The sequence below is a fragment of the Panthera onca genome, chromosome B3, assembly GCF_046562875.1.
Source record: "Panthera onca isolate mPanOnc1 chromosome B3, mPanOnc1 haplotype 2, whole genome shotgun sequence".
Taxonomy (NCBI): Eukaryota; Metazoa; Chordata; class Mammalia; order Carnivora; family Felidae; genus Panthera; species Panthera onca.
This window is the reverse complement of record NC_138344.1, coordinates 28,177,760-28,204,232: the sequence shown is the minus strand read 5'-3', so window position 1 is coordinate 28,204,232 and position 26,473 is coordinate 28,177,760. Positions and strand designations below refer to the sequence as shown.

Below are 26,473 nucleotides of genomic sequence, written 5' to 3'. Positions count from 1 at the left end.
ACATGGACAGTGCCGGCCATCTTCATTACCATACTCTGGGAGTCACAGAGGGGGAGGCAGTCTTTCTCAGACTTAGGAACAGGTAGCCCAAGGGAGAGGCCAGTGTGCAGGAAACCCCCAGGAAGGCCTGTGGTTGGTGCTGCCATGTCTCTGAAGAAGTCCATTAGCTGTTGGGCAGTGAGGTCGTGAGCTGTCCAGGTTGGCAGAAGAGTGACCTGGAGTCCAGGGTAGAGAAGTTTGAGGAGGCTGAAATTATAACTCGCTTCTAAGACCTACATTATCACAGATAACTGTAGCCAGATAAAGTAATGCTGATTTTCTATGCTTTTTTTTTTTTTTTTATCATTAAGTCCGTTGGTTATATGACTTTTTTTTTTTTTTTTTTTGCTTTCAAAGGGCTGCTCAGTTTTTACGTAAAATGGCGGACCCACAGTCCATCCAGGAATCACAGAATCTGTCCATGTTCCTGGCTAACCACAATAAGATCACCCAAGTAAGGCTTCCCCCACCCTCCCCACTTTGGCTGATGGCGTGCACTGCTGGGGTCTGAGGGCCAGGGAGCTAGGAGCAGTCAATGGCATGGATTTCCCACTTTGTGTTTCAGTCTTTACAGCAGCAGCTTGAAGTGATTTCTGGCTACGAAGAGCTCCTCGCTGATATTGTGAATCTGTGTGTGGATTACTACGAGAATAGGATGTACCTGACACCCAGTGAGAAACACATGCTTCTCAAAGTACGTGTATGGGCATGGCTGCTCACATAACTGTGCAGAGAGACAGCCTTGCTCTCAAGAAGAGGCTGTGCTTTGACTGTGATGCTCTTGCCAACCTTATCTTATTCTCACGCTTGCCATGTATGTGTGTGTGTGTGTGTGTGTGTGTACACGTACGTGTGTTTGTGTACACAGCACCCTCCACCCTGCTCACAGCCTGCACTATAGGCTCTCCAGACACATTCCTTTGAATGTGTCCCAGGCTTGATCCTATTGTCAGGTATATGACATGCCTACCCCTGGAGAACGTGCTCATGACTAAGGAGTCCTGGTCAAGGGCTTCTGTCAGCATTAGCTTCTTGTAGCAAAGTTATCATCAGATTCTACTTGTTAAGGATGTGATTCCTAAGAATTAACACTACTGTGTCTCCATGATTGTAGTAGACTTTTCTTGGTCAAGAGCATGGCCTTTCACCATACTTTTCTTTATTACTCAGTTTTAAATTGGGGAGTGTTTTCAGTGACATTTCTTACTGGGATGAGGAGAAGTCAGTTCTGCCATTGCATTTGCTCTGCTTTCCACCTTTGGGAAGGATGGCCCTGAAGAACACTGTGCTGAGTGTCCTGTCAGCACAAACCCTTCCCTATAAGAGTGGGCCCAGCCCCAAGATCTCTTCCCCACAGGAGAGCATGGGCGAGTTGGTGCCCTCTCTAGTGGAGCACTTTATGACAGTGGAAATATTCTATTTGTGCCATCTGGGGTGGGAGTCCCTGGCCATGGATACTTATGGAAATACATACTTAGTATTTCATTGGGCTTAATGAGAGGTGGGTGTTTGTGCCTGGAGAGGACAGTAAAATACTCACAAGAAATGACACAGATAAAAGAAGAGCTTCTTATGAAGGGATAGCTATTTATGAGGAGCTTTTAAAAGTGCTTTTTGAACTTTTTGTTTAATGTTTATTTATTTTTGAGAGAGAGACAGAGCATGAGCAGGGGAGGGGCAGAGAGAAAGGGAGTTACAGAATCTGAAGCAGGCTCGAGGCTCTGAGCTGTCAGCACAGAGCCCGACGTGGGGCTCAAACCCATGAAACCTCGAGATCATGACCTGAGCCAAAGTTCGATGCCAACCGACTAAGCCACCCAGGTACCCCTAAAAGTGTTTTTTGAAAGAAGAATGAACTCCCACTTCAAATATATGAACTGTAGCATTAGAAGTTTTTATGAGTAATTAAACTTTTAGGTCTGAGTTTTATGTGCCATTTTGTGATTTTTAGGTCATGGGATTTGGTCTATACTTGATGGATGGGAGTGTCAGCAACATCTATAAACTTGATGCCAAGAAAAGAATAAACTTATCCAAAATTGATAAGTACTTCAAGGTGAGTTACATTTTTTTAGATAAGCCTTTCTTATCAAGTGTATACACTTAATTTTAGGAGTTAAACCTCTGTGCCCCATATTTGGAAACATGGGTGTGGGCAGTGGGGCGGGGGGAAATCACTGGCTCCCATCTGCAAAGGCAGCAGTTTTGTCTGGGTTTGAACCTTGTATAAAGGGCATCATGCCGGGTGTACTCTTTTGTATCTAGCTGCTTTCACTCACTTACTAGATTCATCTCTGTGAGATCCTGAAGCTGTAGTCCTTAGGTTTTCATTGTGGTATCACAGCCCATTTTATTATTATACCTCAACTTATTTATCCATTCTGCTGTGATGGACATGAGTTTTGGCTGGTACGAACAGTGCTCCTTTGATTTAGTGCACATCTGCGTATGTTTGTGTTTGCTCAGGGCTAGGATTGGGGGCCACAGGCATATACATTTTCAGTGTTAGATGTAGGCTAACAACTTCCCACATGGCTATGCTGATTTGCATTCCCATCAGCTATGAGTGAGCCTTCCTGTTGCTCCACATCCTTTGCCAACACTTGACACTCACTTTTTTGAGGAAGTGCATCCTAAAGGGTGTACATCATTGTGATATTTTTGGCTGGCATTTCCTTGTGGTTTAGTTCATATTTCTCTGATAACTTCACACTCTTCATCTTTTGTGTGTTCTCTTGTGAAGTGTCACTTCAAGTTTCTTGCTCCCTACCCCGCTCCCCCACCCCCCCTTGATTTATAGTTCTTTATATATTCTGGGTACATGTTCTTTGTTGAATACATGTGTTATAAAATACATGCATTCTGTGCTTCTGGCTCTCCTTTTCACTTTCTTAAAGGTGTCATTTGGTGGACAGCAGTTTTTAATTTTAATGTAGTCTAATGTATCAATCTTTAATATCTACTTTAAGAAATCTTTGTAGGGGTGCCTGGGTGGCTCAGTTGATTAAGCTTCTGACTCTTGGTTTTGGCTCAGGTCATAGTCTCACAGCTCATGGGATCGGGCCCCATGTCAAGTTCTGCACTGACAGTGTGGAGCCTGCTTCGGACTCCCTCTCTCTCCCTCTCTCTCCCTCTCTCTCTCCCTCTCCCTCTCTCTCTCTCTCTCCCCCCCCCCCCCCACTTGCTTTCTCACTCTCTGTCTCTCTAAATAAACAAACATAAAAAAAAAGAAATCTTTATATAGAGCAGGCTTATGAGAATTTTCTTCTTGTTACCTTCTAGAAATAGCACTATTTCTTTTTCCGTCTAGATCTATAATCCTCCTCGATCTGGCCTCTGTGTATGGTGTGAAGAAGGGTGTTGACATTTTTTTATTTTTTTTTTCCCCTTATGGGTATCCAGTTGATTCCATCCATTTATTGTAAAGGTCGTCTTTTCCCCCATTGCTGTGCATTGTTGCCTGGGTCATAAAGCAGGTGTCTATATATATGTGATACTGTCTTAGGTTTCCTGTCCTCCTCCACTGCTCTCCATGCTCCAGGGCAACACTGTCTTAGTTGCTATAGCTTTCTGTAGAACAGATCTGCTTATCAAGAAGACTTCAAGTTACGTTCTTCAAGATTATCTTGGATATTGTCCCTTTACCTTTCAAAATAAATTTTAGAATTGGCTTGTTGATTTCCATATACACAAACACATATATGCACTATCCATAAACCATTTTTCTTCTTGGAATATTGTTTTGTTTTGATATTTATTTATTTTTGAGAGAGCATGGGTACGGGAAAGGTAGAGAGAGAGAGGGAGACACAGAATCTCAAGCAGGCTCCAGGCTCTGAGCTGTCAGCACAGAGCCCGAAGCAGAGCTTGAACTCACGGACCACGAGATCATGACCTGAGCCAAAGTCCGGTGCTCAACTGACTGAGCCACCCAGGCGCCCTCTTCTTGGAATATTGTTTGGGATTCCATTGAATTTATAGATCAGTTTAGGGAGTAAAAAGTACCAAGTCTTCCAAAACGTTAACTTGATATATTTCTCCAGTTACTTAGAACTTTAAAACTTTCTCTAGAATTTTTAGTAGTATTTTTGTTTAGAGGTCTTGAACATATTTTGTTAGATTTATTCATATATATTTTAGTTTTTTTTGATGCTATTGCAAGTTGTTTCCCTTTAGATTTTAATTTTCTGTTTGTTACTAATATATAGAAATGCAAATTGATATTTTTTTATGAGCATGGATCTAGCAACAAGGTAGGTTAATTGTAATATTTGAATTAGTTTTATGAATATTTGTTCTTAAATTGTATTTTGTGCAGAGATAGTATTCAGCCCATAGTAATTACTACCATTATTCATTGATTGTATTTGGTGAGTAAACATACATAATGACCTTATTTTTTTTGTTCTTTGAATATAGCAGCTCCAGGTTGTTCCACTATTTGGGGACATGCAAATAGAACTGGCAAGATACGTCAAGACCAGTGCCCACTATGAGGAGAATAAATCTCGGTAGGAGGAGAGTGAGTTGTCCAGTTAGAACATTCTGCAGTGTTCTCATTGTGGTTTTATAACACTTATTTTTCTAGAGAGAACACCTTTGACAGTTTTAATCATCTGGAACCAAAACCAAAAACCCATCTGGTAGGCCCTGTCACTTGTGACTGCCTACTTTTAAATTTATTAAAACATGCAATTTATTTTCTTCGTTAGAGAAATTTAACCAAGAAATTTAACCAAGAAATTTATTTTCTTGGTTATTTTCTTGGTTATTTTCTTGGTTAGAACATCTGTATTTCATTTTTTTTTTTAAATATGTGAAATTTGTTGTCAAATTGGTTTCCATACAACACCCAGTGCTTATCCCAACAGGTGCCCTTCTCAATACCCATCACCCACCCTCCCCTCCCTCCCACCCCCCATCGAACATCTGTATTTCAAATGTTAGTAGTGGCTACTATGTTAGGACAGCTATAGAACTTTTCCATCATCAATCGCTTCTCAGCCTTTTGGTTAAGATCAAGTATAGAACTTTTCCATCATCACAGAGAGTTCTTTTGGATAGAACTCACGGAGAATGTCCAAGTTTAAACAAGTGGCACACTGGTAAATGCTTAACAACTAGCCCTGCTGGGCAGTGGGATGTTTGCATTTATATTACAGAGCTTATAAAACTATCACTGAAGAGCCAAATCCAGCCCAGGGCTCTTTTTGTAAGATCTCTGTTGCTGTGAATGGCCTTTACATTTTTTTTTTTAATGTTTATTTATTTTTGAGAGAGAGAGGGAGACAGGATCCGATGGGCTCTGCGCTGATAGCAGAGAGCTCGACAGGGACAGGGCTTGTTGAACTCACGACCTGAGATCATGACCTGAGCAGAAGTCTGAAGCTTAACTGACTGAGTCACTCTGGCCTTTACATTTTTAAAGGGTTGGTTTTTGTTTTTGTTTTTGTTTTTGTTTTTGTTTTTTTTTTAAAGAAGACAATGGCTGTGTGACAGTGTAGCCCACAAATTCTGAAGTATTTACTTTCTGACCTTGTACAGAGAGAGTTGGCCAGCCCCTGGCATAAAGAAAGGGTCTGTAGCTCACAATTACAGATGAGAAAAAAAAACACACCATACTCTTTTTTTTTTTTTTGTAGATTCCACATAGCTGGTTGAGTCTTCACGGGATGCTTTGTTGACTCTTGCCAAACAGGTGTATCCATAGCCAACCTACAATTGCAAATAGCCATGATTTTGAAAAATCAGTTACATCTCAATCTGCTTATTCAGAGGTTGGCAATCTTTTTTTGTAAAGGCTGAATTATAAACACTTTAAGGCTTTGCAGGCCACATGTGGTATCTGGCATATATTCTTCTTTTCTGTTATTGTTGCTTTTTTTTTAATTTAAGAAATGTGAGTACCATTTTGTATGGCTCTAGGGCTGTATAAACACAGGTTGTGTTTGGTCTGTGCTGTAGTTTGTTGAGGTCTGTGCTAGCTTATTTCCCAATAAAATTTACCATTAAATTTGATATACCATCCAGTTAGGTGACTTCTCATTCTTCTCTAAGTTACGTTCATTAAACTGAAACCTCTTTCTGCTTCAGCACTAATTCAAGCTCTGATCTGGAGCATGTGCTGATTTACATGGTGTAAATACTCCCGCCATGACTGACTTGAGGCTAACAACTTGTTTCAGCTCTAGTAGCATGCCATTACACAGTGCTTCTACCCTAACAGACACAGATGAGCTCTAGATGAGAGGTAATGGTAAAACCAGTAAGACAATCAGGAAACAATGAGTTTTGCATGCTTATTTCTATTTTTTTTTAATTTTTTTTAATGTTTTTATTTATTTTTGAGACAGAGAGAGACAGAGCATGAATGGGGGAGGGGCAGAGAGAGAGGGAGACACAGAATCCAAAGCAGACTCCAGGCTCCGAGCCATCAGCCCAGAGCCCGACGTTGGGGCTAGAACTCACAGACCGCAAGATCGTGACCTGAGCTGAAGTCGGACGCCTAACCGACTGAGCCACCCAGGCGCCCCTTATTTCTATTTTTTAAATATGATTTATTATAAGTCAATAGCATATAATTGGTGTTAGTGGGCATTTAACAGCCACCTTGGGAGGTGCCTGAGCAAGTAGCGGTGAGCTTTGAGAGCCCAACCCACTAGCCCTGCACCGACATCTGGGTCTAGAAAGGGTGGCCAGAGTGTGTGATGTCAGCAGTCAGGTTCTGGGCTCTAGGGCCTTGCTTTAAGTGGACATGCTTTTTGGGGCCTGCAGGGGAGGCAGGTTTATTGAGAGTGGAGCCTGGTCTAGGGCCTGGGCCACATGTACTCATTGCAGACTCAGGGAGCCACCTTGGATGATGCCAACATAATCATTGCATCATCCTATGGTGGAATCAGAAAGTAAGAAAGGACTGCTGCTTGAGACAGTGTCCCCATTATTTTGAAAAGTGGTAATCTGAATTCCTTCCCTTCAAGCAAAGAGGACCAGCTTGTTAAAAACATGGCGAGAGTGTCTGTGCTGAGTGTGAGGGAGCAGTGGTTAGAGCCCTAGGGCCCATACTTTCTGCCTAAGAGCTCCAACAACTTTTAATTCTTAATAAACTTCTTTCCCATTAAATTGACTATTTGCTGCTAAAATGGTGTATTGTGCACATAAGTCAACTGTCTAACTTCCAAGTAATGTCAGTTTTCAACTCCCTATAAGGATAACTTTTGTTTCGGAGTCTTTGGCTGACTTGTTTTCTACTATAGCTTATGTTTTCACATGTGAGTAATAAAGAATTCTTAGTTCCCACCAAATCTGCAGTATGTGTCAAGGGTCCTTGCACGGTGATGCAGTATCCTAAATCCAGCAACACCTCTCAGCTTTTTGAAAGTAGTTGGCTGATTAAAGAGAAATTATGATTCCTTTTCCAAAACGCAGGTATCGGAAGATAGGACAGTGACCCTAACACAGGGAGATGGGGCTGGCTGGCTACTTCTTTGCTGAGAATTCATATTCTCTCCGAGCCTCTTTCTCCTTGGCAGCATGCAGGACCAGTAGGCCATCCTGTGTGCCTGCTGTGCATATGTCCCTGGCCACCCAGCATTATGATGTATAAGTCTTATGCAGGTACCCTTTCAGGTAATACACATTTTCCCTTCACTGCCAGATGGACATGCACATCATCCAGCAGCAGCCCGCAGTATAATATCTGTGAGCAGATGATCCAGATCCGGGAGGACCACATGCGCTTTATCTCAGAGTTGGCGCGCTACAGCAATAGTGAGGTAAGTGGATCTTCCATGCCTGCCTGTGCTGGTACCTAAGGCCACAGCTGTGCAGGAGCCTCTGGCTGAATAGGAGGACATATCCTGTGCACCCAGAGGAGGGCCTGTAGTTGGGGGTAGAAGGAAGCACTGTCTCACCTATAGGTCTTTTTAATTCCTTCCAGCTTTGCAGCTGGGTTTTCTGTGTCCTTATTTGGGCTGGTCACATTTTTCTCATCTGCCAAGCATAGCTCCAGGCCAGCCCTGCCTGTATGTGGGGTGGATAGGAGTGGAGAGGTCTGAGTCCAGAGGAGCAGTGGGAATGTCATTTTTCACATCTGAGCAGGCAGGGCAGCGAGGTCAGGGACAAGCAGTAGTCAGTGGTATGGGTGTTACACATAGTCTTTGAGGGACCTGGGGACTTGAGACCACATACACCGGTCTGGTTTTTGAGACTGTGGTACCTCAGGGTTCTCAGGAGGACCATTAACATTTGGAGGGAGTAACTCTGTGTTGACCCCACCTACTGCAGGGCAATGAGCTCCCCTGTTTCTCACCCAGCAAACACTAGCCATCATGTAACCAGAATGACTGGAAGATAGTCCAAATGGCTCAGAGCACATGCTTATTCCAAGCAGACCCCTGGTGGCCAACTCCCCAGAGAGAAGGTAGTATCTCACTCCTTCCCAGCCACCAGCACAACCCACAGGATAGAAATGGGGTGGGTGTTCAAGAAGGCTGTGCTGATAGAATTGTAAACCAAACTCTTGGAAAGCTCTCAGACAACATGTAGAGTTGATTTCTACCCTAAAAATAGGCGCACTTGACAGCATGTATGGTTCCTGTCTATTTTTCCTCTGATTTCTGCTGTCATACCTTTATAATTACAGTAACGGTTTGAATAAGAAAAAAGAGATCTGTCTTTGAATGCTGCACAGTTGTTTTTTTTTAAATAAAGTTTATTTATTTAGAGAGTGAGAGAGAGAGCACAAGCGAAGGAGGAGCAGAGAGATGGAGAGACAGAATCGAAGCAGGCTTCACACCATCAGCACAGAGCCCAATGCAGGGCTTGAACCCACGAACTGTGAGATCATGACCTGAACCGAGATCAAGAGTTGGACACTTACCGAGTGCCACCGAGGCGCCCCTGCACAGTTTATTTTTAAACAGATTTATGGATATTTAATCCACATACCATACAATTCACCCATTTAGAGTGTACAATTCAAAAGTTTTTAGTTTATTCACTGAATTGTGTAACTACCATGATAGTCCATATTCGAACATTTATTACCCCCAAAGCAACTCCATACCCATGTGCTTCTGCTCTGTATATAGATCAGAGGTTCCAACCACCCTCTCCTTTGGGTTTCCATGTGACTTACAGAGATAAGGGCTCTTTTTAAACATGGCTATAGTACCATTATCATACCTTAAAAAAAAATCAAGTATTCCTTAATATTAAAATCATTGTTTAGTATCTTCTATCGACTCACAAATGGTTTATTTTTCCAAGTTTGTTTGCCTCAGTATCCAAATAAGTTTTGTACACCATAGTTGGTTGGTGTGTCTCTCACTCCCTGTGGTGTCATTTGCCATTGATATGGTTTGAAGTGTTGGGGTTCAGAGCCAACAGCCAGGAAAGAATTTTTGAAATGTCTTTGGTGCATAAAGGTGGTTTTATTAAAGCCCAGGGACAGGAACCATGGGCAGCAAGAGCTGCACTAGGGTTGTGAGGAGTGACTAATTATATAAGATGTTTTGGGGTTTTTTTAAGTTTATTTTGAGAGATTGCACACGTATGTGTGTGTGTGAGCAGGGTAGGTGGAGAGAGAGAGAGAGAGAGAGAGAGAGAGAGAGAGGGAGAGGTTGTGTGCACATGCAAGCAGGGGAGGGGCAGAGAGAGAAAAAGAATCCCAAGCAGGCTCTATGCTGTCAGAGTAGAGCCTGGTGCAGGTCTTGATCTCATGAACCACGAAATCATGATCAGAAATGAAATCAGGAGTTGGACATTTAACTGACTGAGCTACGCTGATCCTCCTACATAAGATTTTCTATCCTTTGGAGGACAGGGTAATGTTAAGGCTCCAGGAAACAGTCTGTAGGTTTCTGGAGATTACCTTTTTTCTTATAAATCATTGAGACAGTTGCAAACTCACGGAGACTCGTCCTACATGACTGTGATCTCTATCAGTTAACCCTTTGTTTTTCCCTTCCTTTGTTCTTGGGTAGCTAGGAGTGCCTGAAGAATGTCACACATATCCCACTGGGGTGTGAGCTTGTGCTTTGCCTTCAGCTTGCCTTTTGCTCCTTCATCATCATGTCCCCTGTGCTTCCACTGCGTTGGTTCTTAGATTCAGGGGCCTGATTAGACTCCTCTTTCATCTGGCCACCTGGCCCATAATTTGCTGTGCTGCAGTCTGCTAGAGTGCTGGCTGTCTCACCTGGGTTGTAGACAACCACTGTTCAGTGCCAAATGTATGAATTCATTAGGGCTGCAACCTGATGGTACTCTATTCACTCCTTCTCAACTCCTCTAACAGTTGAGCCTTGCTCTGCATGTATGATTCCTTCAGGAGAGACAGGTCAGAGCTGGATGCCTTTACTATGCATATCACATTTTCAAATAACTGATTCTCTAGCATCATCTAAAGTAATAAACTTTTTTGAATACTCTTTTGAAGTAAATCTACTTCAGATTCTTTTTTTTTCCCTTTCATGCTGAAAATCCTGGTTCTTAATTTGACTACAGCATTTTTTGACTTGATGTCTTATCTTAGTATACACTTACCAGTCTTAAAATAGCAATACCAGCACTGCTAATAACAATATAGTTACTAGAAACAATATAATTGTATATGGTCATATGCGATGTTATAATATATTATAATGACAATATAATTACTAAAAAGTATTTTAAGATTTCTTTTGTAGTTAATTTTGTCCTTAGATTTTCTCCCTCTAGGATTAGAGAACAAATCATTTTCTTTCTTTCTTTCTTTCTTTCTTTCTTTCTTTCTTTCTTTCTTTCTTTCTTTTTCTTTCTTTCTCATTGTTTTTCAAAGTCACTTGAAGTGGTTTTTGTTGGTCTCAGCCTCCTGATAGTGATACCTGAGGGACTCACCTATCTTTGGCAGTCTCCATAGACATGTCCCCGAGCAGAGCCAATACTGTGGCTGCACAGGCCCTGTGGTTCTTACTACAACTGCAAGGTGTACCTCAGCAACAACCATCAGGGAACTTTGGGGGAAAAAGGCATATGTACTCAGAGTTCTGGAAGGCACATGGCATGCCTGGGGCCACAAAGTGAAGTGACAACGGAGTGTGGACCTCGAGCTCTGTCTTTATTAAAAGACCAGGGTGTAGGGTATCTAGGATTTCATTGGTTTACTCTTTATAGGCAAATTTCAAACATAAGAGCAGGAATGAGGGCAGTAAAGTGGGTCACTCGAGTGATGAGTTATGTAGGTCACCAGAGCTTTCTAGAAGGGGAACTTCATAGATTGGACTACCTGGCTCTTTATCTACTTATGTAGCTGGTACTGTGTTTATTCTAGATGGATGTTTTTGAAATAGATGCCTCAGCAATCAAAAGCTTAATGCCAGGCACTTACACTATAATAAAAAAGCTCATTGTCAGATACCTGCACTACCTAGTTCCTCTGTGCAGTCATGCACCCAATTCAAGTACACACTTTAATTCATTGTTTCATTTTGCTTTTGAGTTTTAAGGATTGCTTTTGTCCCCTAATTTAATTTTATATCATAATTATATAAAATATTTATGTGGTTCCAAAGTCAGAGGTACAAAAGGAGGTATATTTCTCTCCACCCTGCACTTTCCTGTCTTTTAGGTTGCCATTCTTAAATTTTTTTTTTCTACATTTATTTATTTTTGAGAGACAGAGACAGAGCACAAGTGGGGGAGGGGCAGAGAGAGAATGAGACACAGAGTCAGAAGCAGGCTCCAGGCTTTGAGCTGTCAGCACAGAGCCCGATGCGGGGTTCGAATTTACAAACTGAGAGATCAGGACCTGAGCTGAAGTCCGATGCTTAACCGACTGAACCACCCAGGCGCCCCTAGGTAGCCACTCTTAAATACGAGTTTTCAGAGGCACCTGGGTGGCTCAGTCAGTTAAGCATTAGACTTCGGCTCAGGTCATGATCTCACAGTCCGTGGGCTTGAGCCCAGTTCCAGGCTCTGTGCTGACAGCCTGGAGCCTGCTTCAGATTCTATGCCTCCCTCTCTGTCTGCCCCTCCCCTGCTCACACTCTGTCTCTCTCTCTCTCTCTTTCAAAAGTAAAACATTAGAAAAAAATTTTTTTAACTCTTTTAAAAAAGTAGAAAAAATAAATTTAGGTTTTCATTTTTTATATAAGCAAATACACAGGATGTGCATGTTTTCCTTTATTAGCTAAGTAGAAGCATAACTATGCACATGGTTCTCTTAACACCATGTCCTAGAGATCCCTCCAGCACAGTCTGCAGAGACATTCTCTTCTTTGAGAGCTGCAGAATGTCCATTATCAGGGCTCTACTGTTGCCAGCCTTTTGTCATGGTAAAGGCTCATATGCCTACATCATTTTGTAGTTTTGCAAATGCACCTTTAATGTAGATTCCCAGTGGGTCTGATAGGTCATGGGGTAAATGCATAAGTGACTTTTCTAGATGTAGGGCAACTTCTTGATGTTCCTGTGTTGCTCTAGGTTGTCACAGGGTCGGGCCGCCAGGAGACTCAGAAGACAGATACCGAGTACCGGAAACTCTTTGACCTGGCGCTTCAGGGCCTGCAGCTGCTGTCTCAGTGGAGTGCTCACGTGATGGAAGTGGTAGGCACTCTATGCTTGCTTCTATTTGGAAATGCAGAGATCTGAAAGAACATATACCCCTGGTTGGTTACAAGTGCTTTTCTTCCCAAGGCCATCAAGAAATTAACTAAATGATATTTTTTCTGCATTAACTTTAGTCTTTGGTTCGAGAATGAATTGGCTTTTTATTTCTAACCCTAGAAATAAAAATGTATATCAGTCTAAATGTTTCTAAGATGGCTCAGAATATGTTTTGTCTGTTTATAAAAAAAGTCTTATCTTTTAAAACATTTAGATAGAATTTGTACCATTATGATTTTTAATTCTCATGCAATTTATTATTTATTTATTTATTTACTTAGAGAGGGAAGGGAAGGGCAGAGAGAGGGGGAGAGAGTGAGAGAGAGAGAAAGAGAGAGAAAGAGGATCCCAAGCAGGTTCCATGCCCAGCATGGAGCCCAATGCAGGGCTCAATCTCACGAACTGTGAGATCATGACCTGAGCAATCAAGAGTCAGATGCTTAATTGTCTGAGCCACCCAGGTGCCCCTAATTCTCATTTTTTTAAAACGCTTTCTCTGTGGAGTTCCAGCCATTGGTTTCTTTTGTTTAGCATTACTAAAATAGTTTCTGATGTGATATGAAGATTTGGATACCTGTAAGTTTTGGAAGATTTTCCCTCCTCTTGTTTACTTTGATTAGATGAAAATTATTAAATCAGATGAGCACATGATCATTTGAAGAGCTGATTTTAAAAAGAAGTGGTGATGAAATGGCTAGTTTTAGATATTCAACACAAAATATCCTGGACATTTTACCTGATATATTTCTTAAACCTGAAGTCACATGGCTAGAATGTTATGGAGATGAACTCTGGTTTGTGTGTGTGTGTGTGTGCGTGCGTGTGTGTGTATGTGTATGTGTGCATAGTGTATGTGTGAGCATGCATGCATGTGTGTGATTTTCAGATGCAGCTAATATTAAAAGACTAACCTTTGGTTACTTTGGTGATGGCCATGTCAGTCAGACCAGAAGGTAAGCATTTTACGTTCAGTGTGGATGTCTCCCCCTTTTCTGACCACACCAGTATTCATGGAAACTTGTGCACCCAACGGACAAGTACTCCAACAAGGACTGCCCAGACAATGCTGAGGAGTATGAGCGCGCCACCCGCTACAACTACACTAGTGAGGAGAAGTTCGCCCTGGTGGAGGTGAGGTTTGCTTTCTTTTCCTCCTTTGACTCTGGCCTCAGACTATCTTCCCATTCAAAGCAGAGGCAAAATCTTGAGTAAAATTCAATGAATAGTTTCATGTTGTTGCTTCTGTATAGGACAACCCTTTGTATCTGTTGTAGTTGTCAGCAGAACAATAAAATAGGATGTGGGTTTCTGGTCTCTGTATTGATAGCTCCCCGTGAAGATCAGGGGTTTGTTCACAAGTGTCTGGGAGTAGGACACATCTTGGGGGAGGGGGCAGAAGAAGAACAAAATGTGGACCCTGGTGGTCTGAGAGGACCCCCTGTGTTTCCAGCTGTTGTCACCAAGTTCTTTGCTCTCACATATGTTGGCTGTGTTCCCTCAGCTCTGTAGTGTCTTCATGAGCCTTTTGATGAACAGAAGTTCTTAATTTCAGTGCCATCGAGTTTCTTTTCTTTTGTAATTGGACTGTTTTTTGTCTTGTTTAAGAAAACTTTGCATACCCTAAGGTCATAAGATATTCTCCTGTACTGCCTTCTGGATGTTTTATTATTCTGACTTTCACATTTAGATCTGAAGTTCACCCCAAGTTAGTTTATTTTTAAGTTTATTTAAGTAATCTCTACACGCAACGTGGGGCTCAAACTCACAACCCCGAGATCAAGAGTCACATACATCCTCTTCTAACTGAGCCAGCCAGGCATCCCTCTCCTCCCCCCGCACCCCAGGTTAGTTCTTAAAACACTTCTGCCCCCATTGCTCCATCTTGCCACCTTTGTTGTCAGTCAAGCGACCATTCATATATGGGTGTGATTCTGGTCACTTTTCTAATCCATTGTTTTAATTGGTCTATCCTTGTTCTAACACCACCTCCTTCTTAATTACTGTAAGTTGATTCTGTGTCAGGTAAAGCAAGCTTTTCTGTCTTCAAGAGTTCCTTGGTTATTCTTGCCCTTTGTATTTTCATACAAATTTTAGAATCATTTTTTCATATCTCACAGTGAAACCTGTTGGAATTTTTTGTGGATATATGAATAAACCTATAGATCATTTTAGGGAGAATTGATAAATTTAGAATATTGAGTCTTTTATGAACATGATATATCCCTCCATTTATTTAGATTCTCTTTTATAATCTGTAAAACTCTTCCACATCTTTTGTTAGCTTTATTTCTAGGTGTTTGATACGAGATGGTTTATTTTAAATTTTTTCTAAATGTTTGTCACTGCTATTTAACATGTAAATTATTTTTTGTATTTTTCTTTATATCTACTAACTTGTCTAAACTCATTTATTAATTGTAATAAGTTATCCATTAGATTTTCTACCTATATAATCATCTGAAAATGATGGCAGTTTTATTTATCCCAATTTTCCATTTTTATTTGTTTTTTAAATCACACTGGGTAGGATCCCTACTTGTTAAATAGGAGGCACTAGGCTTTGTCTCATTCCTCATCTCAAAGGGAAAGCTTTCAACATTTCACTGTATAATGTGTTTGCTATAGGTTTCTTAATGCCAACAATCATCAGTTTAAGGAACTTGTGCTCAATTCCTTATTTGCTAAGAGATTTTATTATGAGTTAATATTACTTCTATTAAACACTTGGCATCCACTGAGGTACTCCTGTGACTTTTCTCTTTCATTCCATTAATGTGTTAATGTTGTTAATTTATATTGATTGTGAGGGTCCCCCCCCTCACTGGTTGGTTTGTCTTTTTGTTTTTTTGTTTTGTTTTGACCAGGTTTAAGGTAGCCTTGCATTCCTGGTATAAACTCAACTCAGTCATAATAGATTATCCTCTTTATATATTGTTAGATACAGTTTGCTAATATTTGGCTTAGGATTTTTATATCAAACTTGATGAGTGAAACTGTCTTTTACTATCCCTTTTAAAATAAACCTTTTATTTTAAAATATTTTTAGAGTTACAGAAAAATTGCAAAGATTATACAGTAAGTTCCTGTATACCCCACACCCATTTTTCACATTTTATATTAGTATTGTTATAATTAATAAACCCATATTGATACATTATTATTAACTAAAGTCCATATTTTATTCAGATTTCCTTAGTCTTTCCATAATGTCTTAATTCTGGTCTAAGATCCCACATTACATTCAGTTGTCATATCTCCTTAGGCTCCTCTGGGTTGTTTTTCAGACTGCCTTTGTTTTGAATGACCGGTCAGGTATTTTGTAGAATGTTTCTCCATTGGTATTATCTGATTAACCTGGGGTTATGGGTTTGGGGAAAGAGGATCACAGAGGTAAAGCACCATTTCAATCATATCACATCAAAGGTACATGTGGTCAACAAACTCATCACTGTTGGTGTTGACCTTGATCACCTGGCCAAGGAAGTATTATCAGGTTTCTCTGTTATGAAGTTACCTACACCTTCCCCTTATCCCTGTTCTCCCCTTTTTATAGTGTACTTTAGGGAAGGAAGTCTGTGCTCAGCCCACACCTGTGGAATGGGTAACATTACTTCTTTATAACCATCCATTCTAGTTTTCTGGATGCTGGCTTCATAAAACAATTCATTGAGGGCCCCCTTCTTTCTGTATTGTCTGTAGTGGTTTGTGTAAGGTTCATATTCTTCCTTAAATGTTTGCTAGCATTTATGTGATGGTTTTTGGTGATCAGTTTCTTTACCATGTACATTTTCTATTTCTTTTTATATCAGTTTTGGAAAGTTGTATTTTCAGGGATGGTAAGTTGTATTTTCAGGGAGTTCAAAGAATCTTTTAAATTTTTCTAATTTTTTTTGTAAAGATTTTTTAAAGTTATTTTTAACATTTATTCATTTTGAGAGGGGGTGGGGGGACAGGATACTAGCAGGGGAGGGCAGAGAGAGGGGGAGTCACAGAAACCGAAGCAGGCTCCAGGCTCTGAGCTGTCAACATGGAGCCCGACATGGGGCTCGAACTCCTGAACTGTGAGATCATGACCTGAGCCGAAGTTGGCACTCAACTGACTGAGCTACCTAGTCGCCCCTAAAATTTTCTATGTGTCGTAAAGTTTTTCATAATAAATTCTCCTCTTATTTTGTTAACAAATTTTTTTCCTACATCATATGCAATTCACCTGTTTTGAAGTATAAACATTCAATGCTTTTTTTTAGATATTCACAGAGTTGTGCAATCACAATCAAATTTAGAACATTTCTGTTATGTCAGAAAGAAACTTTGTACCCATTAGCAGTCACCCAATTCTCCCCTCCCTTTTGCCCTAGGCAGCCAGTCTGCTTTGTGACTCTGTAGATTTGCTCATTCTGAACAGTTCATATAAATGAAATCGTACAATATGTGGCTGACTATGATTGACTTCTGTCACTTAACATAATGTGTTTAAGGTTCACACATGTATCAGTATTTCATTCTTTTCATTGTTGAATAATATCCCATTGTATGGATGTATCACATTTTATTTATTTATTAGCTGATGGATATTTTGGTTGTTTCTACTTTTTCGCTATTGCGATTAATGCTATTAGCTTTTGTGGACTAGCTTTTGTATGGACTCATGTTTTCATTCCTTTTGATACACCTAGGAGTAGAATTGATGGGTCATATGGTAACTCTGTGTTTAACATTTTGAGAAACTACCAGATGGTTTTCCCAAGTGGCACCACTATTGTATACTCCTCTAAATAGTGTATGAGGGTTCTACTTTCTTAGAATCCTTATTAACACTTGTTAATTGTCTGTCTTTTTGGTTCTGGCCACCCTACTGGATGAGAAGTATATCTCATTATCATTATGATTTTGATTTGCATTTTCCTAACAACTAATGATGCTGAGCATATTTTCATGTGCTTGTTGGCAATTTATAAATCTTCTTTGGAGAAATGTCTATTCAGATCCTTTGCCCATTTTTTAATTAAATTTTTATCTTCTTATTGCGTTTTTTATATATTTTAAAGAGTTCCTTATCAGACATGATTTTCATTTTCTTCCATTCTTTGGTTGTCTTTTGACTTTCTTAATGGGGTCTTGGGAAGCATAAAGTCTTTCATTTCAATTAGGTTCAGTTTACTTATTTTTTCTTTTGCTGCTTATGCTTTTGGTTTTATATTTATGAAACCATTTCCCAACCCAAGTCATGAAGATTTACTCCTATCTTTTCTTATAAGAATTTTATAGTCTTGCTTCTTACATTTAAATGTGTGATGCATTTTGAGTTAGTTTTTTAATATGGTGAGGTAGGGGCTGTGTTAGAGGTTCCCAAAATTGCCCTTGGGCTTGATTTGCTAGGACTCACAGGACTGAGTAGCTGTTCTACTCAAAGTTATAATTTATTACAGTGAAAGTGATGAAGTTTTGGGGTGATGATGGGGGTTCGGAGCTGATGGCCAAGAATGCATTCTTCAAGATGTCTTTGGTGCAAAAAGGTGATTTTATTAAAGCACGGGGACAGGACCCCTGGGCAGAAAGAGGTGAACTGGGATTGTGACAGGTAACTGATTATATACCCTCAGGTTGGCAAGGGGGCAGGGACAGTGTAAGTCTCTAAGGAATTTTAGAAGCAAGGTTTCCAGGACCTTGAGGGGCTAGCTGCTGTTAGGAAAACACCATTTATTACTGTTTAGTAAAACCTCAGTCATGAGACCCTTCCGATATATATCAGGGGTCATGGCTTGGAGTCTGATTACCAGTGTTTATCTTGGGGAAGTTGAGATATAGGAAGTTTCCAAAGGAATTTTTATATGTTAGAGTAGACTTAAAGGTTTGGGGGGGGGGGGGGGCTTGTGGTGGTCAGGATAATGTTAAGCCAAGATTCTCTTTTGCCCCTAGCAAAGTGTCATCATTGAGGCAGCTGAGCTCCTAGAAGGAGGTCACTCTGCCAGTTTCAAGGACTTGTCAATGGGCTATAGGCAGTAAGGGAATTTAATTTTTTATTTGCCTTTGTTTCCCGTATCACCATGGCAAGCACTTAAACCCCTTTCCTTTGTTCTTGGGTAGCCAGGAGTGTCTGAGGAATATTACACATATTCCACCTGGGTGGGTCCAGGGGCTGCTGTTAGCCTGTACTTTGCCTTCAGCTTGCCTTATGATCCTTCATCAAAACGACACAGATTTAAATCAGCAAAAGGCACCTGGGCATAGTCTAGGAGAAACCAGATGCAAACTTCTAGGTATCCCCTACTAGTGCAGTTGTGCAGGATGTACTTTATTTTCCCGGCAAAGATGAATGGCAGCATGAGAAAAATGTTGCCAGTTAGGGAACCTTACGCAAGATCTTAGTGTCCAGGTTTAATAAAAAACCTCAATAAAGGGGGTTAATAATGTCAATAATGTAGGTCAGTAGTGTAGGCATGCAGCATGCCTGCATGATTGACCTCAGCTGCTCAGACTCCAGACGCCAGTGCAAAAATAGGTGTTTACCATAAATTACATTGTTGGTATAAACTATCTAGTCACACTGGTACTGCAGTGGCCCAGAGCCTTAGGTAGCCACAAACACTCTTTTCAGAATATTCGGAGGCTCAGAGCTCAGTTCCTAGGAGTTGGCCAAGGAAGGGCCAGTCCTAAAAACAGGGCTTTCTTGGGAATATGCAGGGTTTGATTATCTCAGTCCTCAGAGTTTATCCTTTCCTGCATAGGAGTGTTTTGCATGTGGATATCTAATTATCCCACTACTGTTGAAAAGGTAATATTTCCCTGTTGAATTGTTTCCACACTCTTATTGAAAATCAGTTGACTGTAAATTGATAGAAATGTGTAAATTTCTGAACTTCTATTTCTATTCCATTGACGTGTATGTTTATCTTATGTTGATATAGTCACATAATCTGTTAATAGCTATAAACTGTGTGACAGTTGATAAGGTGTTTTGGGGTGATGGTAGGGTTCGGAGCTAATGGCCAAGAAAGAATTCTTGCATCATCCTTGATGCAAAAAGGGTAATTTTATTAAAGCACAGGACAGGACCCAGGGGCAGGAAGAGCTGTCCCAGACCCTGAGGATAGAATAGTTATATACTTGGGAGTTGGGGGGATGTAAAGTCTAGAGGAAGTTTCCAGTAGGATTTTCTTGTGCTAAAGAAGACTCATAAGATCCCGGAGGCCTAGCTCTTGTCAAGCTAAGGTTGTTTATTCCCTTTAGCAAAGCATGAACATTAAGACTGTAGGGAGTTCCTAGAGAAACATTTTACTCTATATTTGTCAATGGCTGCAGGTTATAAGGAATTTTAATTTTATTTGCCATTTCCTTCTTGCCTTTGTTTCCCCCATCAGTAATCATCCCCTTTTCTTTCTTAATGCTGGTAATTGTGGCTTGTCTATTTTTCTTGATTAGTCTTGGCTGGACATTTGTCAATTCTATTATTTGTTTACTTATTTTTTTAAACAGCTTTATCTTCATTGATCACCTTCTGTGATATGCTTGTTTTCTGTTTTGTTAATTTTTACTTTTATTTACCTCTAGTTCTGGGAGGGGGGGGTTATTTTGCTATTCTTTTTGTAGATTTATGATGAATATTAGATTATTATTATTTTCACACATTTTTGTTTTCTAATGTATGCCTCTAAAGCTCAAAATTTTACTTTTTAGCATACTTTTCCCACATACCATAAATTTTTTTTTTTTTTTTTTTTTTTTTTTTTAATATATGAAATTTACTGTCAAATTGGTTTCCATACAACACCCAGTGCTCATCCCAAAAGGTGCCCTCCTCAATACCCATCACCCACCCTGCCCTCCCTCCCACCCCCCATCAACCCTCAGTTTGTTCTCAGTTTTTAACAGTCTCTAATGCTTTGGCTCTCTCCCACTCTAACCTCTTTTTTTTTTTTTTTTTTTCCTTCCCCTCCCCCATGGGTTTCTGTTATGTTTCTCAGGATCCACATAAGAGTGAAACCATATGGTATCTGTCTTTCTCTGTATGGCTTATTTCACTTAGCATCACACTCTCCAGTTCCATCCATGTTGCTACAAAAGGCCATATTTCATTTTTTCTCATTGCCACGTAGTATTCCATTGTGTATATAAACCACAATTTCTTTATCCATTCATCAGTTGATGGACATTTAGGCTCTTTCCATAATTTGGCTATTGTTGAGAGTGCCGCTATAAACATTGGGGTACAGGTGCCCCTATGCATCAGTACTCCTGTATCCCTTGGATAAATTCCTAGCAGTGCTATTGCTGGGTCATAGGGTAGGTCTATTTTTAATTTTCTGAGGAACCTCCACACTGCTTTCCAGAGCGGCTGCACCAATTTGCATTCCCACCAACAGTGCAAGAGGGTTCCTGTTTCTCCACATCCTCTCCAGCATCTATAGTCTCCTGATTTCTTCATTTTGGCCACTCTGACTGGCGTGAGGTGGTATCTGAGTGTGGTTTTGATTTGTATTTCCCTGATAAGGAGCGACGTTGAACATCTTTTCATGTGCCTGTTGGCCATCCGGATGTCTTCTTTAGAGAAGTGTCTATTCATGTTTTCTGCCCATTTCTTCACTGGGTTATTTGTTTTTCGGGTGTGGAGTTTGATGAGCTCTTTATAGATTTTGGATACTAGCCCTTTGTCCGACCCACATACCATAAATTTTTAATATGTAGTGTTTTCATTTTCATTCAAAGTGGTTTGAATTTTATTTCAGTTAAAAAATTTTTTTTAAATATTTTATTTATTTTTTGAGAGACAGAGAGAGATAGAGTGCGAGCAGGGGAGGGGCAGAGAGAGAAAGACGCACAGAATCCGAAGCAGTCTCTGGGCTCTGAGCCATCAGCACAGAGCCCTATGCAGGAGATGATAACCTGAGCCAGTCTGATGCTCAACCAACTGAGCCACCCAGGCACCCCTTGAAATCAGTTTTAATCTGAATTGGGACATTTGCCTTTTTTTTGGCAGAAATCCCCCCCCCCCATTAGAAAAGCAACACAGAACCATCAAATAGATCCCTAAAGCAAACAAATAGAACACTAGAGTATGTAGTAAGCGCAGTATATGATGCTGCCACAGAGATGAACTTTAAGCATTTTAGTGTAGTTTCTTCCAGGCCTTTTTATGCATATTAATTTAGCATGCTGTTACTGTTTAGCAAGTGGAATTTGGGCTATAAACTCTTATAACTTCTTCTTTCTTTTCCAACTAATAACATATTTGCTTTCTGGAATTTTTTTGTTCTTTTTCCTTTAAAGTCCTTCACAGGGCATGTGCCTTTATGCATTTGGGAGTGCTTTGAGTCAGTCACCAAATTCTCTGTTAGCTCCATGTCAAGCGAAGCAGATCCATCCCTGCCCTCAAGGCACTCGTGGTCTAATGGAGTCAGACCCTGGCATAGGGACAGCTACTGAGCCAGAGCTCCTGAGAAGAGTTACAGGGCAGCAGCTTCAGAGCAGAAACATAGGAGGCCAGGGAAAGGTACTATGCATGAGAGGGAGGCAGCTTCTAGGTGCAACTTGGCATCACCTGAGAAGGAGCCATCGCCTGTTCTCCTCCACCATACTGAAAGTCATGTGTCCCCCTGCAGGTGATCGCCATGATCAAAGGCCTGCAGGTGCTAATGGGCAGGATGGAGAGTGTGTTCAACCATGCCATCCGGCACACCGTCTATGCTGCGCTGCAGGACTTCTCCCAGGTTACCCTCCGGGAACCACTCAGGCAGGCCATCAAGAAGAAGAAGAATGTCATCCAGAGGTCAGCCTCAGTGTAATACCTCCCTGTGAGCTTGGAGTCCAAAACTGTTGAATTAGTTTAGTTTAAACAACCATATAGTTACATTTTCATAACTATGCTCAATGCATTTATATTCAACCTCCAAAATCCCTTCTGGTATATGTCCTCTAAATGTAATGCAGTGGGTACAATTATTCACCTGAACAATGTATAGTAAATCAACTACAGAATGTCTAAGCAGTGGAGCCACAGGGACAAGGGTGTATTTATCTTGGGGCAGGAGAGTGTCTCAAAATCTGTTTGATTATTCTAATCACCAGGCTTGTGGGGACAGGAAGCCCAGCATCACATTTTCCATCTCAAAATGTGTTGTCTTTAAGTATTTTTGCTTCTGTTCTTTTTGGCCTGTCCTACAAATTGGCCAAAAAATACATAGATATTGCAGACATCTTGTAGCGATCCTGAGCTAGTTTTCTCTTAATATTTAGCCTTTTAAAGTTGTCTTTCAGAGACATTTATGTAAAATGAAGCTTACAAGGGCTCACAAGTGTATTGATTTCATTTTCTTGCTTTATAATTGATGTGTTTATCACCTGGCTTGGTATGATTTTTAGCATTAATAAAATTTTATACTGTGAGTCTTCCCATTTTGCTCATGCTTGCTGTAGTAGGAAGCTAACCACATGGGAAATGTATAGTCTAAGAGTAACTTGGGTTTTAACTAGAATTTTCACCACGAGATAGGATAGGTACATCTGCCAAGTGTGGTGCCTATGGGGGGGTCTCCACATGGTGGGATGGGAGCATGTTTCAAATGTGTCTGAGACATAGACCCAGTCCCCACAGTTGTGTTGGTGACATGTTCCTTTAGAAATCAGGGAATCAGCCAAGGGAGGTCGAGTTTCAGCTCCCTAGGTGGATGTTTGTGGTCTGTCCTCTTGTTGCCCTTTGCATGACAGTGTTCAGGAAATAAAACACCACTTCCAGGCTAATTGATGCAAACTGCAGCTAAGTCAGATCTTCTGGGGCTACTAATGTCTCAGAGAAAACAGTCTATCCAAAGATAATTTCACTTTGAACTGGTCCATTATCATATCTCACACTGTCCCCAAAGGAAATTAGGTGTGAAAATTGGTTTTCCAGCTATGTGTTAGGTGAGGAGATGCAGTGATTGTAAAAGTCCTGAAGCTATAAGTGCTCCATGCCTCACTGATGACTTGATGGGGCTGTTTAGTGTTCTGCAGGCCATCAGGAAGACCGTGTGTGACTGGGAGACGGGGCACGAGCCCTTCAATGACCCAGCCCTGCGGGGTGAGAAGGACCCCAAGAGTGGCTTCGACATCAAAGTACCCCGGCGTGCCGTGGGACCCTCCAGCACACAGGTTTTCATCCTCCCTGCTCCCCTGCTCTATCTGTTCCCCTGAGTGGGCTAACCCAAAGCTGAGGGTTGGTAAGCAAGACCAGGAGTAAAATGACATCACCACTTCTGCTCAAGATGATCAAGTATTGCCTGTGCCTTTTCTGCTCCTTGGTTCCCTGCCCAAGTGAATCTGGAGCATTCTTGTGATTCTCAGATTTGATCATTTGCATGCAGAACTTAATTTGACTGCATCAACTCCTATCACAAAAATGTGGGTGAAAGTCTACGTGTCCGTATTTATGCTGTGTTTCCTGATAGGTGTTTAAATGTATGGTTATAATTTTTACATTGGGCGTAAAAATGATTGTTTCTGAAGATAAAACTTTTAGAAATTTAAGAATATACCTTTTTTGTATCCCTGGTCTTAAGCCACCACTGCTCTTCTCTCTCCTGCCATGCTCAGCCCCCTGCTCCCCAAAAGCAGCCTTATTCTGACTCTCATATCTGATTTAGTATGTCCTTCTGCTTTTCTCTTCCCATTTTGGGATGTAGTACTTCTTAACTCATCATTCTTCTGTTGAGGGTTTTTATAATCCCTTCTTGCCAATCTTTCAGAGAACTACCAGCAAAACACATTGTTGGCTGTAAATGAAACCTCTCAAATATCTGGGAGGAAAGCATTTGGCCCACCCAAGGAAGACGCTTGTCCTGATTCTGTCCAGTGTGCATGCACCCTTCCCACCCTCCGTTCCCATGTGTGTCTCCCCACCCCATGATGTGTGTGTCCTGTGACTAACGGCTCTCTCCCACCTCTCCCCCCATCTATCCATGTCTAGCTCTACCTGGTGCGCACCATGGCGGAGTCCTTGAGCTCTGCCGAGCTGCTGAGGCAGCTCAAGTCTTTGGGCATGGAAAGACTCTTGCATGTGGTAAACGCGTTTCTGAGGCAGTCCTACACCTATCCGCCTCTTTTAACCTTTGGTGGTAAGACATCATTTGTTTTTCTTGTTGACATTATGGCACGGAGGTGAATTGCTCCGTTACAAGTTCTTTCTCACAGGCAGCACCAACTTGGCTACTTAGATGGGCGCCCAGACCCACTTTGAGGAGCTGGCATAGTGGTAGGCTTACTGCTGCAGCCTGGCTCTGGTCAGGGCATAGCACAGTAGTCTTTCTCTTGTGGTTTATCTGAGTTTGGTATAACTAATGTGCCATGTGTATTTTCTCCCCCACAAATGTTTCCTTGGATAATGCAGCTTTACATGGTGAGAACCATGCTAGAGTCCCTCATTGCAGACAAAAGTGGTTCCAAGAAAACCTTGAGAAGTAGCCTTGAGGGGCCCACCATATTGGACATAGAAAAATTTCATCGAGAGTCATTCTTCTACACTCACTTGATTAATTTCAGTGGTAAGAGCTACTGCTGACCAGCGTCTGGCCCAGCATGTTCTAACACTGCTAACACTGTCTAGAATGCTTCTGCTGACCATCCCTGCTGTGGTCCCCTCACACACCCAGACGATGATCCATGTTGTAACCTTCGTGGTATTTCCTTGCCTGTCGCTTTAAATGCACGGCTGGCAGGGCTCCTTCCATGTGGCGTTGCCCTTAGAAAGATGAGGGCCGTGGGCCTGCAGCTGGCTCTGTGACCTGAATGCAAAGCCTTTGTAACCCATACAAGGTTAGAAACACAGACAAATGTCATCTGTCACCTGGCTCGAGAACAAGATAGTGATGAATATGAGAAACAACCTCCATGAGCACTGATGTGTGGAAGGTGGCAAATCACCTTGACCAGGGCATTGGGTGGCTACCCTTTGTCAATTTGGAGTCTGTGTTTACTCCAGTGCTGCAGCAGCTTCCTCAGAGCAGGAAGCCTCTATCTTGGCTGGGAGTATAGTGGGTTTGGAGTAAATAGTAAGGCTTTTGTTTTTCACTTGTCAAATGATGGAAACTTTTTTAAAGTTTATTTATTTTGAGAGAGAGAGAGAGAGAGAGGAGTGGGGAGGGGCAGAGAGAGAGGGAGAAAGAAGGAATCCCAAGCATGCTCTGCACTGACAGTGCAGATGCGGGGCCCAAACTCATGAACCGTGAGATCATGACCTGAGCCAAAACCAAGAAGTCGGATGCCTAACTAAGCCATCCAGGCACCTGGAAACATTGTTTTTAAAAAAAATTTCTGTTTTGCATTAGATAGATTTGTATTGAATATGCATGTAATGCTGCATCTTTATCCTAAAATAAAGTAACACGGTTTTTATTTATCCTTTTATTATTTGTTTATTTACTTACTTAAGGTTTACTTATTTTTGAGAGAGTGAGAGAGACAGTGTGAGTGGGGGAGGGGCAGAGAGAGATGGAGACACAGAATCCGAAGCAGGCTCCAGGCTCTGAGCTGTCAACACAGAGCCCAACGTGGGCCTCAAACTCACAAACCGTGAGATGACCTGAGACAAAGTCAGATACTTAACCAACTGAGCCACCCAGGTGTCCCTATTTCCCCTTTTAAAAAGGCCATTTTCCCCCTTCCCAGTCCCTCAAAGAAGCTCACAGGGTTGACAAGGTCCCATTGGCAGGTGGTGGTATACCAGACCAGCAGGGGCCAGATGCTGAATCTTCTCATTTTGTGAGCAGGAATGTGCAATGTCTAGGGTGGCTTTGCTTGCAGCCACTTCGTGGTTGTCTCA

At 41.3% G+C, this 26,473-nt stretch overlaps 1 protein-coding gene across 2 annotated transcripts in view; it reads left to right on the top strand.

Moving 5' to 3' along the window:
* The window catches only part of CYFIP1 (cytoplasmic FMR1 interacting protein 1), an 86,190-nt gene that overhangs the window by 5,911 nt on the left and 53,806 nt on the right, over positions 1-26,473 (top strand). The window contains exons 6-15 of one of the 2 annotated variants that reach the window (XM_060617925.2): positions 397-493; positions 605-733; positions 1,991-2,095; positions 4,459-4,550; positions 7,694-7,811; positions 12,499-12,621; positions 13,687-13,812; positions 22,281-22,447; positions 23,661-23,808; positions 25,043-25,196. In XM_060617925.2, coding sequence (XP_060473908.1) covers positions 397-493; positions 605-733; positions 1,991-2,095; positions 4,459-4,550; positions 7,694-7,811; positions 12,499-12,621; positions 13,687-13,812; positions 22,281-22,447; positions 23,661-23,808; positions 25,043-25,196 — 1,259 coding nt within the window. Of the gene's footprint in view, positions 1-396; positions 494-604; positions 734-1,990; positions 2,096-4,458; positions 4,551-7,693; positions 7,812-12,498; positions 12,622-13,686; positions 13,813-22,280; positions 22,448-23,660; positions 23,809-24,622; positions 24,771-25,042; positions 25,197-26,473 lie in introns of both variants that reach the window. The other variant, XM_060617928.2, reaches the window with a different exon arrangement.